This window comes from Aricia agestis, chromosome 18 (assembly GCF_905147365.1).
Source record: "Aricia agestis chromosome 18, ilAriAges1.1, whole genome shotgun sequence".
NCBI lineage: Eukaryota > Metazoa > Arthropoda > Insecta > Lepidoptera > Lycaenidae > Aricia > Aricia agestis.
The window spans coordinates 3,468,265-3,482,327 of record NC_056423.1 but is presented as its reverse complement, the minus strand read 5'-3'; the positions used below and the strand labels follow the sequence as shown (position 1 = coordinate 3,482,327).

Below are 14,063 nucleotides of genomic sequence, written 5' to 3'. Positions count from 1 at the left end.
TTACGTAATCACTAGCCAGCAGCCATTAGATAGGATTAATGGCAATATAATAAAACTGACAGCACCCCACGCACCTACACACCACTCTGTAGTCGCTAATCTCACTGTCAACCCCATGAACATGCATTATAGAATCATTGACAATACTGATTCCTCGGCAAACACAGAGATACAATCGAAAACGGACCCTAAATATGTAGCACACGTTCTAAATTCCAAGAACGATAACACTAATCACCTATCAGATACAATTAGATTAAACGCGTCCATTTAACAAGTAGATATCAATTACTAAAATGCTGATAAGGACTGTCCAGTTTAGACCGGGACGCCGAAATGTGCGCGTGCAGACAAAAACGGACCTCCTTCCTTATAGAAGACATACTAAGGGACCCCAAAAAACCCTACAAAAACCTAAGTGATGGACCGAAAGAGAAATTCGTGTGCCGCGAACCGGCTAAGCCTGTTGAAAAGGAAAGAAACATAAATGTAGCACAAGCTCATAGAGAGCTAGAAGTTCCAAAGCTGAAAGTGAACGCTGAAGAGGTGAGAGAACAGAGGAAGCAGAATATTTACGGGGAAGTAGAAGTGGACAAATTCAAAATGAACTATAATCATAATGATTTAGAAGCGAAGAGAATTAATGTGAAATTAAACCAACCGCATTTAGAATTAGAGAGAATGAAGATAAACCAGCAGAATATAGAACAGGAAAAGATTAAAATGTACTTAAATCAACGGAACTTAGAAATAGAAAGAATGAACGGGAACTTCAACCAGCGAGATTTAGAAGCGGAGAGAATGAATATAAATCAACGAGACTTAGAAGCTGAGAGAATGAGAGAGAGGAATCTGGAGCTGGAGAGAATCAACCAGAGGGAATTCGAGGAGAGGATGAGAGTGAACTTGGAGCAGAGGAGAAACACGTACCCTCTGTACCCGACCCCGATTCGGATGCCGTGGTACAAGATGAAGAGCTACACGGAGCGACCGATGTTTTACAGCGAGCCCATGCTCAATGAGACCATGAGGACTGGGCTGAACAGGTTGACGCCTTATACCATGAGATATGGCGCTGATAGAGGTATGTAGTAGTGTTGATAAAAATAGCATTAGCAATAATTAATTGTTAAATGCCGATTAGCAATAATTAAATTAATCGTACTTGCTAAAAATACGATTGCTAATAATATTATCGTGCGCAGCAATAGTATGCGACCATGAAAAAAATCACGTCCGCGGTGTTAATGAATTTTTATTTTCCACTCGATGCGAAATAATACTCGACGCGAGCGGTGTAATGCAAACCGATAATTCACATTATTTTAATCTCAATACCTAACACATAACTTCACTGAAGCCGTAAGTATTTCCAAATCAAAAAATATTTAAATAACAAAATAACAAAAAGCCAAGATTATCAACATATTTGTTTAAACCTAATCTGTACTAATCGCTAATCAAGTAATCACACAGTAGATTAAAGTTATTAAATAAATTAAAAGAGATTATATATATGCTAATACTCATTGAACAAGATATATCGATAAAGATAATAATTAATGCTGATAAAGTTATACTAAGTAACAAAAAAGCAATTATTTTTTAGGGTTACGTAGTCAACAAGGAACCCTTATAGTTTCGGTCTGTCCGTCCATCTGTCCGCAACGCACACGAGTGACGACGCGCAGCAAGGAGGCATGCGTTGCTGCTTACAATTGCATACGTTCTATTTCCACGGACTAAAAAGTGCGTCTCGGATAGTCTGTCGTCTGCGCTGTGCCTTACGATGGAGGATCGACTCACGACCACGTGATATATTTATATTATATATTTCGGCCATTTTTCGTGCATATTTGCATGCATATTTCGGCACTTTCATCGTGCATATAATCCGATGTCTAAATAAAATTATAAAAATACCCTGTAAAAATACATTAAAAACTAACGCCTGTCTCATATACTTACTTACTATAAACAAATCTGTTGTTATGATTCGAACTTTGCTTTATGTCATTGTGATTTACAATTAGTCAATTACTTATTTTTAATTACGATTTAAAATAAGTAATTGACTGTAAGTAGTCAGTTAATATCCGGCTACAACACAGAAAAATCGGCAAATTACTATTACGTAAACAAAGCAATAGCGGCAAATTAGTTGACGGATCAAAAGTACATAAAAATTAAAACATTATCTTATTTATACTATGTTCTAGTGGGAAAGTAGATCTACCTACCTACCTACTTCCTTTGTGTGATAGAAAACTAATACAATAAAAAGAAGTAAGTAGGTATCTGATCATCAAGTAAAAATTATTATATTATGCTAGAATAAGTGAGTAGTACTGACCTTTCCTGTTCAACAGGTAATTTAAACAAAGACAATTCTGGAATTGTTGCATTACTATTAAAACACCCAAACACACAGCAATATCTATTACTCCTGCGATTTTTTTTAAACCTTTATTTATCAATAAAAATTACAAAAACATGTTATACGGCGCAATATAAGCTGATACAAGTTTTACCATGCGCCGTCCAGTCGTTGTTTCACATATCAAAAAAGTGCAAATTATTATAAGTACATTGATCATCTATTAACGTGTATATAAGTGTAAATGTAGTGTGTAAGGCGTCATGGTCATACTAAACGTCATATAATAAAGTACTCTATGCCATGGGCGTACCCAGATTCTGGGCCAGGGGGGGGCAAATCAGATTTTTTATAAGCTAGGTGTTTATAAAGAATAAAAAATTAATAATTTTTAGTTGTATTGCAAACAAATGGCAAACAATCGTTATTTTTATAGATGAAAGTACTAGATAATATACTTAGTAGGGACGTCAACATGATCCAGGGGGGGGCAGCTGTCCCCCCCCTACCCCCCCCTGCCCCCTCCCTCGGTACGCCCATGCTCTGTGCTAAAAGTGCGCGCGCATCCGGGCCGCGCAGCGACTGACGTGCACTGCGCAGCCCACGGCAGCGCCCGCGCCGTTCAATTATCAATACATTCACAACCGGTTAGCAGTTAGTAGTTAGACACCGATTATACAGGATGATAAGGGAAAACATTAACCCATTTAGACCCAAATGAAACTGAGCCATGGAAAATATGAAATTTCTTTATCTTAATATATATATTTCTTGTGTGCGTGTGTATGTGACTGAACTCCTCCTAAACGACTGGACCAATTTTGATGAAATTTTTTGTGTGTGTTCGTGGAGATTCGAGAATGGTTTAGATTTACAGTTTGGTCTACTGGAAAATGTTTTTTCAATTAATTTCTTATTTATAAGGAGTTGTTGATTTTGGAATGTTTTACATTAGATCCGGCGGACGGCGCTATCATCGCATTCAATATTATTCTATTTCAATTTTAGTTTGTCCTGACAGATGGTGCTACGATTAATTTGAAAAAAAATTTGTTATTCAATTCATGTGCTGATTAAAATATTAAATAAATAACACATAGGCTACAATTTTAACCGACTTTCAAAATGGGGGAGGTGTTATGTTCGTTTTCTTATATTCAACGATTACTCCGCCGTTTGTTAACCGATTTTCAAAATTTTTCTTTTGGTATATAGGCTATCATCCCAATTTCAGTGGTGATCTGATGAAGGATCCATAAATAATCGAGGGAACTCCTCAAAACTTATAGGGAAACATATGGTGACTTCGGTTTCGTGAGAAGTATTCTAAGCATATGCTACCAACAAGTAAGATTTTGCACCGAGATATACCTGGTATACCGTGGTTCGGAAGGTGCTGAGAGAATTCCTGATTCTTTATAGATACAAGTTTGGGAGTTTCGGCGTTGTTTTAAGAACAGAAAGCATATGCTACTATGCAAATTACATTCTTCATCATCATCATCATCATCATCATCATCATCACTACCATATTATACCATTTCATAGTCTTTTAGATCGAGACTCGAGTTTGTCAAGCGATAATTAAAAAAAATCTATATCTACCTAATATTATAAACCTGAAGAGTATGTTTGCTTGAACGCGTCAATCTCAGAAACTACAGGTCCGATTTAAAAACTTATCTCAGTGTTAGATAGATCATTTATCGAGTAAGACTCATCATTTATCGAGAAGGTTATATTATATTATTACTCTAAGACTAATACGACAGAAGAAACTCAGGAAAATGTGGGAAAAACGGGGGAAATATTTTTTATGGGAAAATGTAGCTACGGATTCTGTAAAATTTCTAATTTACGCGGGCGAAGCCGCGCGGGACATCTAGTTAATTTATAGAAACCAATAATATTATTAGGAAAACACAAAAAAACTTATATATTTTTTAATTCTTATATTTAAAAAATTGCCGTCCTCAAATGGGGCTAATGGGATCATACGGTCAGAGTAGACAGAATGATAGAGTATACCGACTTAGAACTGATGTTGAAATTTTTAAATTTGACGTATTATGACGAAAATCGTCGCTAGGGTTGTTAACTTGTTACCTACGAATTTAAAAATATGACATATTCGATGGACGTGTTCCTCTTTGGTCGTATTGTTGTTTGTGTTTTGGCACATGTGATTAAAATTGTCAGAATCCAATTTTGAAATCTTTATTTTAAATATTTAAAAATAAATGACATCAGCCAGCGCGAGGCACATTCCGTTCATAATCCTAGTGAAACCCGACGAATTTGACAGATATTGAAACCTGTCCGTCTCTTTGCAGTCGAACTACTGGTCGTTATGTTTATTGTGATACGGTGTGAAAATTTTCGATACATATTTTATGAATGTACCGTGTTTTCACACATTTGTCAAATTGCCTTTGACCTTTTTCATGACGTAATGCTAGCTCACCAGAACAACGCGATTGTTGGAACAGTTTTTCGGGAAAACTACCCTTCATGCTGCAGGTTTGGCAGTACAGATATGTATTGCTGGTTGCAGGATTCTACCGCTTGTATGTCTCAAGTAAAGACGACCAAATGCCACCGAAATGTGAGCTGATTTAATTCTTGTTTTTATTACTTTGACGATGCAGCCGCCATGCGTTTGCCACTGCTACATCCAGCATGTGCGTAAACAGTATCTACCAGTTACTGCCAATTTTTGACAGTGCGAGAAAATCGATTGAATAGTTGATTGAACCCACGCATATCCTTTTTATAGCTTTGATGAAAATGTACAAAGCTAACGTCCACATTCTTTCAACAGTAATGCATATGTTTACTTTTCCCAGAAGAAAAACGCTGTAATGGCTTCTCCCGATCACATAGATATTATAATCCAGCCGATATAAAACAAATTCTAATTCAGTTGGTCGAAACGGTAGTCAAACTCGTCGTTTTCTTTTTTTTTATCCTTGACGGATACGAGAGGACACTTTTATGTACTGCCTTGGCCAACAGTATCAGTTGCACAATAGCCAGCTACACCTTGGAATAGTGAAAAACTGGTAAGGAGACACATGGTTGCGAAGGAAATACGACTATATATATCTTTCCACTGTCATCTTCAATCATAGCAACTTTCTGAAATCCATAGTATTTATCATAGCTATTGAATACCCTTCAGTTCATTGATTATACGAAATTGATCGGTGGACCAAAATTGGAATAATTTACATCCAATGTGTCCATTGGCCCCAAATAGGGACACTTGTATAAAACTACTCCTAATCTTATGAAGACTAAAGCTTTTCACACTTATATGTATATTTTTTATAGGTTAAAGTGTAATGAGCTCTTTCAAGTAAAAAAATATGAATGCCTAAAAGAAAAACTTAAAAATAAAAAATAATAACTTGGCGTCATTTCGGATGTTAGAAACAGCTTCAGAAAAATCATTATAAAACACTGTGAATTATTTTTATATTATTTGTACCTTCTAGTAATAAAAAAATACACTTTTAGCAAATTGTCACTTACAATAAAAATAAGTATTAACTTGAAAGAAAAAAAAATTAAGTAATTTAAAAAGTGTCCTCGTTTGGGCACGGCGGGTCTATATGGGTTAATTACTCACATTGAGTAGTTAAGTTCTTTAATATGTAAGTTTTTAATTTTGATTTAATAAAAAATTAAAAACTTACATATTTGAATAAAAAATAATTTAACGCCAAAGAATGATTTAATATTCTTTGGCGTTAAATTATTTTTTATTTCTGTACTTAGGTTATTGATTAGCTTAGGTATTACATACTCGAGACAATTTTTACCGTATGAATTTGTAAACTGAGGGACTTCTAATTTTGATAAGTTGGCGCTGCGAGTGTTGTATGTATTTTGTTTCGGAACTTGAATATTACTGTTGAAGAATTCTTCGACTAGTAGACGATATTTTATTTTGTCATGTATAGGAATAATTTTACAATAATTAAACAGACCACTATTATTATTATGAAATTTAGATCGAATTTTGAACGGAACAATTTTTTTAAGTATCCTTAGTTGTAGCTGATAAATAGTATTAAGATGGGAACGTGAAGTTAAACCGTAGGAGCTTATGCCGTAATCAATAATAGACTCACCTAGTGCGTTATAAAGGGATAATAGGTTTTTGTAGGATATATTTCATCTTATTATTGAAAATTTGGTTCAGATTGCTCTAAGCTTCATACAAACGCTATCAATATGGTCAGTCCACTTTAAACGATCATCGATGTTTAGGCCCAGGTATTTAAAGGTTCTAACGACTTCAATTTCGGGGCAGGTGCATAGGCGTCCCTTTACAGGTGTAGAGTGTAAGCATGTATGGTCATGCGATATTAGTTTGTGTTGAAGGGTCTGTTTGTTGTGTGATGAACATATATGCATCATCATAATTTTATGTGATAGGTATTTTTAAATTATCTTTTGATCTATTATGATCGGACATTTTTGATTCGTTTAGCCGTGGCGCGGAGCGGCGCGAGCGTGCAGCGTAAAGTGTTAGCCCCGACTAGTAATGCCGAAATATTGTCCGAGATTTTGTTGTGTGCCGTGTGGCGACGCATTGATACTATGGCGCACACATACAAGCCGCGCGCGGTGCCTTTGTATGAAGATAACTTACTTCCCCTCCTTTTACTATGGCGCGGCGCACTAGGGCACGCGGGCGCCGCGGCGCACACTTTGGGAACCCCTGGTATAATAGTGCTTTTGATTGGCTAACGTCAAAACATACTTCAGAAATAATTCAGGAAAAATCTCAGAGACTACGATCTAGAAAAAATGGTCTTGGTGGAATTTACAGTAATTTACAAGTTATACCTAATTGAACCTAAGTGCTATTAACAGGCCATCAAACTAAGTTTTCCGCTTTTACCACTCGATAAAGCAATCGTTTAAACAAATTCTTATCAGAATAACTGATACTTACCAATTAGGACAATCTGATTATCGGATTGTAAACAAAAAATAACCGTATTTTTACTAATATAAGATTGGTATTTGATAAGACATCAAACGGATTTTAAATTTAATAATATTTATCATAAAGGTAGTTTTTATTATTCTAGCTTATAGGCATAATCGGGAGAAACATTTTTATTTTTCAACCAATTAGGACTATGTTTGTAAAACATAATATTAATAATTAAGAGGATACACCAGGGACTAGAGAAATGAATAAAAAGTACATGTAATATCTATAGCTGTCTCCCTTACCTCAAGCCTATACCGCAGAATGCGATAGAGACAACTGCAGAAAATCCAGAAAATCAACGATTTGTTTTCCCCTGATTCCTTCTCCAAAACTTAACCAATTTAAGTACTTTTTTCACTAAAGATTAAAGAAAGGCTTGAGCTATGTTCCTATGTTTTGCTTTTTTTGTATAATCTAGCCAAATCTGTTTTCTGGACGTTTGAACACAGCGGAAAATCTGGGCATTTTTTTGGGTTTTTGAACGTTCATATCTTATTTAATAATTAAATTATGAAAAATAAAAGAAAACATAGGGACATTGTATTGGTGGCCGTGTTTCCAGGGAGGAAACAGAGGACAACGTTTGTATGGAAAAAAGGGCGGTGTGGACACCTCTTAAGGCTATCCCCCGAGCAAACGACCTTGACCATACATTTGAAGCGTTGCCGAGATCGCACAAAAAATAAAAAATCCTATATTTTTTTCTTATCTTAATAGTTTAAAATTGATCTAAAAAAGTTAAAACGTGGAATATGTAGATTGTAGTTAATGAAATTATCCATCCATTGTCGTGTGTTTCGAATAAACGTAATTTGTAAATAAGTATTAGGGAGATTTTTTTTTAATTAAATAAGGGGGCAAACGAGCAAACAGGTCACCTGATGGTTAGCAACTACCGTCGCCAATGGACACTCGCAACAAAAGAAGAGCTGCAGGTGCGTTGCCGGTCTTTTAAGAGGGAATACGCTCTTTTCTTGAAGGTTTGCAGGTCGTATCGGTCTGGAAATACTGCTGGTGACAGTTCATTCCAGAGTTTTACAGTGCGCGGCAGAAAGTTACGCGAAAAACGCACTGTGGAAGACTGCCACTCATCAAGGTGATGAGGATGGTATGTTTTTCGCATGGGACGTTAGCGAAAAGTTGCAGGTGGTATGATTCCAAACAATTCCTCAGAGCACTCCCCGTGATACAACCGATAGAGGATGCAGAGTGAAGCTACATCTCGGCGTAATTCCAGGGGGTCCAAGCTGTTTGAAACACTATGGCAGTCAACAAAGTATGCCTCAATTGTAATAAATTGGTATTACTTTGGAAGCTAATATCATTCAGAGCATAATAAACAAAAATAGAAAATTTAAAACGGAGAAAGGAAAGTTGATATACCGAAGATTATTGCTGTATTTTTATTATAACTTTGTAGCTTTCAAATTATGAGTTTATAAGGCTCTAAATACGGATTCCCCTACGGATATTCCGTAATATACCCTATTTGGTATATTACATGATATTACGGAAGGGGAAGGGCCTTAAGGAAAATTGCTTTTAATTGTGATTTCACGTCTCACATCGAAAAAAATGGTTTTAATTATTTTTTGCTTATTAAACTTATCCCGATGAAAACAGGGATAAGTTTAATATTATGTCGATATGTGTGTTTGTCTGTGGCATCGTAGCATTCAAACAAATTATGGCTAAAAATACTTTCGACCATGTCAAACAAACAAAAGATCAAAATCTGTCCACCCAGGACAGATTCTTTGCCATTGCTGGTCGATTCTGCGTACATTTGTGAGTTAATCACTGAGTTAGTAACGAAACGGAGGAGTTAGCAACGGAAAGTCTCACTTTTGTATGCAAGTGAATACAAAAAGTGGCACTTTCGGTTACTCACTCCTCCGTTTCGATACTAACTCAGTTATTAACTCACAAATGTACGATACAGAATCGGCCAGCTGGGCTCCTGATATTTATTTCTTAATTTAAGTATTTTATATCCTGAGAATTCTGCAGGCGGTGACATAAGAGACCATGATCAAAGTTAGATCAAAGACACAGGATTTCTGGCCCCTAGCCCTTTAGCCAAGACGTTTTCTGTATTGCTTCTTTATAAAATCGCCCGCGCCGATTAAAATGTATGGATTAGACATAAGTGTTCGAGAATAATATAATATTGACTCCCGCGACGCCTCTGTACGTGTCCAGGCTGCACTGGTCCACGACGGTCGAGCAGGTCATGGTCCGTGGACTACATCAGGAGCAAGACCCACTTCGTCTTGAGGGTCGAGCACTTGGAGTCCCGCCACAAAGTGAATTTTAGCTCCTTTGTGGTGAGAGTCCCGACGCACCATCTACCGACCTTCGAGAAGGAGGAGTTCTGGCCGATTAGAGTCGTCTACAGGAGGGGTTCCGAGGACGACTTCCGAACACGTCGCGTCGCGCCCCACGTCGCAGACAATACGTGTTTAGTGTTTTAGTGTTAGTGTTAGTTTTTAGTATGTATGTTAGTCTATAAGGTATTTATAATATGGGCCAAGATGCCTGAATTAAATAAATTAATTAATTAAATATTATTATGAAGTTGACGTTCGACTCGTCTAATATGAATGAGGCATATTACACGCATCAATATTATCACGATTCCGTGATAATATTGATGGTGTAATAGGCCGAATCGCAGTATCGCAGTAGTATAATGTGATTCGCGTGATATAGAATCATGATAATATTGATACGTGTAATAATGAGAGTTGGCGCTATACGTAGTGAGCTGCCGTAGCCCGTAGGCAGTGTTGGGCAATTATTTTTTTAACAAAAAAAAATTGAACCTAACATTCTTAAAATTATCTAAAAAGTATGAAATAATTCTTATTCTTCAGGCTTTATGCGTAGATAACCACTACGAAAGTTAACTATTCACATTATAGTAAGTGAACTTGTGGTAAACGCTTGCAGTTATCTAAGCGATAACAGCTGTCATATGGTCTAGTATGTCACAAAAAACTTCCACATCCTACCGCGATTCTATAAAAATAGCGATAATGAAAAAGTCTTGTCGACTAAGAGCTTACGACCAAATCCGTCATGTGGCTACAGTCGTATTAAAACTCCGTTAGCTACTTCCCTGATTACCCTGAACAACCTTTTCTGATAACCTGCGTGCTGGCAGGCCGTGGGCGGCGGGTGTGTGGGTGTAGTGGGGTGGGGAAAAAAATGAAAAAAAAGTAGGTTCAGCAACTTTTTTTTCAAACAGTTGCTCTGTACTTCCTGTGCACCCAAAAAAAACTTTAAATCGATCGGGTGGTGGGAAGGGGCACGGAGCTAATACAGAGGAAGGGGTTGCCAGCGTTAATTAAAAGTAGGAAAATTATTATTAATTTCATGTGGGTTCAGCTGTGTTGGCTTTTTTCTGACGCAAGATTATAGTTAATATGTAATCCCAAAAACAAAAAAAAAATGCCAATACAGCTACACTCACATGAAAATAATAATTTTCCTACTTTTAATTAACGCTGGCGACCCCTTCCCACCACCCGATCGATTAAAAAAAAATGGGTGCACAAGGGAACTAGGAAGTATAGAGAATATAATCAATTATAGAGCAACTGTTTGGAAAAAATTAAAGTCGCTGAATCTACTTGTTTATATTTCAGGCGTGGGCTGCTGCTGGTGGGGCGTAGGCGGGCGGCGGAAGGGCGGGCAGGTGCGGTTCAGCGCGGCGCAGACGCAGGCCCTGGAGAGACGGTTCTCAGCAGCCAAGTACCTCAGTCCTGATGAAAGGCGGGCGCTGGCCGCCAGTCTGAGACTTACTGATAGACAGGTAAGCCGTAAGACCGCACGCTAACGCTAGTCGCTAGCGCTACAAAATGTATGGATTTGACATTAGTATTCGCTAGCGAAGCGATGACTTATGTCAAATCGCATACATTTTGTAGCGCTAGCGTAATGGTGCCTTCTCACGGCGCGTATTATCGCAAGTCGCGCCGCGCCCGCTCGAGCCACGCGCCGTGTGAAGGGGTGGCTCGGGCTGGCTCGAGCAGGCGCGTTTAATATCACGCGCCAGCTCGAGCCACGCGCCCGAAGAAAGTGGTGGCGTGGTTGCGTTCTCACGGCGCGTGCTACCACAAGCCGCGCCGCGCCCGCTCGAGCCACGCGCCGTGTGAAGGGGTGGCGCGGCGCGGCTCGTGCAGGCGCATCCCGATCCGATTAAAGTCGGTAACTTCAAAGGCGCGGCTTGAGCAAACAGGCGAGCACGAGCCACCCCTTCTCACGGCGCGTGATATCACAAGCCGCGCCACGCCAACAAAAATTCAAGTAAAATGAAACGTTATTAACACGATAATAGATATCATTTTGCTCTAAGTCACTTCGTTAAATAAATAAATTTTAATGAAATGCAACTTTATTCACTAGGCAGCTAAGGTGCATTTCAATCTATGCCGCTAATTTTATTAAATTAAATGTAATTCATTTATTTTATTACACTTTTGACGTGGGAGAGCTATGCTTCGGCACGAATGGGCCGGCTCGACCGGAGAAATACCACGTCCTCACAGAAACCCGGCGTGAAACAGCGCTTCCGCTGTGTTTCGCCGAGTGAGTGAGTTTACCGGAGGCTCAATCCCGTACCCTTTTCCCTTCCCTACCCTCCCCTATTCCCTTCCGTACCCTCCCGTATTGGCTATTCCCTTCCCTACCCTCCCCTATTACCCCTTAAAAGACCGGCAACGCACCTGCAGCTCTTCAGATGCTGCGAGTGTCCATGGGCGACGGAAGTTGCTTTCCATCAAGTGACCCGTTTGCTCGTTTGCCCCCTTATTTCTCATGACGTCCAAATCGCTGAACCGATTTAGCTGTTGCTATGGTGATGTTTTGAATATTTTTTTTATGAAATAAGGGAGCAAACGGATCACCTGATGGAAAGCAACTTCCGTCCCCCATGGACACTCGCAGCATCAGAAGAGCTGCAGGTGCGTTGCCGGCCTTTTAAGAGGGAATAGGGTAATAGGGGAGGGTAGGGATGGGAAGGGAAGGGAATAAGGGAGGATATGGAAGTGAATTGGGCCTCCGGTAAACTCACTCACTCGGCGTAATACAGCGCATGCGCTGTTTCACGCCGGTTTTCTGTGAGGCGTGGTATTTCTCCAGTCGAGCCGGCCCATTCGTGCCGAAGCCACAGAATATTTATTAGTAGTACCAACCGAAACATGGCTCTCCCACGTATAAACTGGTGGAAGAATGATGCTTCTGTTCGAGCACAACATCACGAAATCGTCTGTACGGCTACCCTGGTCCCTGGGACTAAAATCGCTGGCACGATTATTCTACTACACCAAGAGTGAGTATGAATGGAAATAATCACCTTATACCTATAACAAATATCTTCGTGCTAGCTATAGCGCGATGTAGCCGCCAAGCAGCGGCATCTGTTATCAAAATAAAGGAATTAAACTTAATATAATAAAATTAGCGGCATAGATTGAAATGCAACCTAAATAGTTTCCTACTCAATAAAGTTGCATTTCATTAAAATTTACTTATTTTACGTATTGACTTAGAGCAAAATGATATCTATTTTCGTGTTAATAAAGTTTAATTTTACTTGAATGTTTGTCAGCGTGGCGCGGCTTGTGATATAACGCGCCGTGAGAAGGGGTGGCTCGTGCTCGCCTGTGGCTCGTGCTCGCTCGTAATAGCTGGCTCGGCGCGGCACGGCTTGTGATATCATACGCCGTGAGAAGCCAGCCTTAGCGTTAGCGTTTTGCCACTTGTCTACGGGGGCAGATCAGAGAACACTTACTACGACTAATATTGACTTGACATAATATCACATAAGAGCCAGACGGCGCGTTGCGTCGACGCAGCACTGCCGTTGCGTTGTTTTACCTACAAATAACCAAGGTGTTCACACGGCGCGCTGCGTAGTGACAGCAGCGCGCAACGCATACATGACGGACAGCAGCCCCCGAGACGAAGCGGGAGAGGGTGTTGACGTTAAAGACTGCTTCGTAATAAGTAATAACGCTGCGATGACGCAGCGCTCGTGTGACCGGCTATGCGTCAAGCGTTCCCGTTTCCCGTTTTATATATGTCGTAGGATGATTTGATAAATCCGTGTTTTCGCGAAATCCCTAGAATTTTCGCGAAAATTCGATTTATCAAATCATCCTACGACATATATATGTCCCACTGACACCTACTATAATGCTATTATTTTATTCCTAGGTGAAGACCTGGTTCCAGAACCGTCGTGCGAAGTGGCGTCGCTGCGTGCCCGAAGCTGACTCCCGGAGCCCCTCGCCCGAAGACCTCACTGATGACGACCGCATCGCAGATGAATAGTAAATTGCGCTGATAATCGGGATGCTGATAATAATAATTAGTAGCACCCGATGACCGGGACGCTGACAGTTGGTAGACTTCACTGACCGGATTGCTGATGTATAGTAAATTGCGCTAATAACCGGGATGCTGATAATTAGTAGCACCTGATGACCGGGACGCTGACAGTTAGTAAACTTCACTGAGCGGATTGCTGATGAATAGTAAATTGCGCTGACAAGCGGGATGCTGATAATTAGTAGGATGCTGATAATTCGCAAACTTGACTGATGATGGGATTGCTAATAATTACACTTGTGACCTGGTGATATACCTACCTCCGATGACCACGAGCAA

The 14,063-nt window shown here is 39.4% G+C and overlaps 1 protein-coding gene across 1 annotated transcript; it reads left to right on the top strand.

The window, feature by feature from the left end:
* The first annotated feature begins 227 nt into the window (after positions 1–227).
* Positions 228–14,063, top strand: LOC121735994 (homeobox protein OTX-like). The gene is made up of 3 exons (XM_042127011.1): positions 228–1,084; positions 11,039–11,205; positions 13,611–14,063. Exons 1-3 carry the CDS (start codon positions 337–339, stop codon positions 13,725–13,727), a joined length of 1,032 nt encoding a protein of 343 aa, XP_041982945.1. The 5' UTR covers positions 228–336; the 3' UTR covers positions 13,728–14,063.

Coding starts and splice junctions, on each gene's coding strand:
- LOC121735994 (XM_042127011.1), top strand. CDS start 337: ATGTGCGCGTGCAGACAAAAACGGACCTCCTTCCTTATAGAAGACATA. Junction 1,085..11,038: donor GAGATATGGCGCTGATAGAG/GTATGTAGTAGT, acceptor TTTATATTTCAG/GCGTGGGCTGCTGCTGGTGG. Junction 11,206..13,610: donor TGAGACTTACTGATAGACAG/GTAAGCCGTAAG, acceptor TTTTATTCCTAG/GTGAAGACCTGGTTCCAGAA.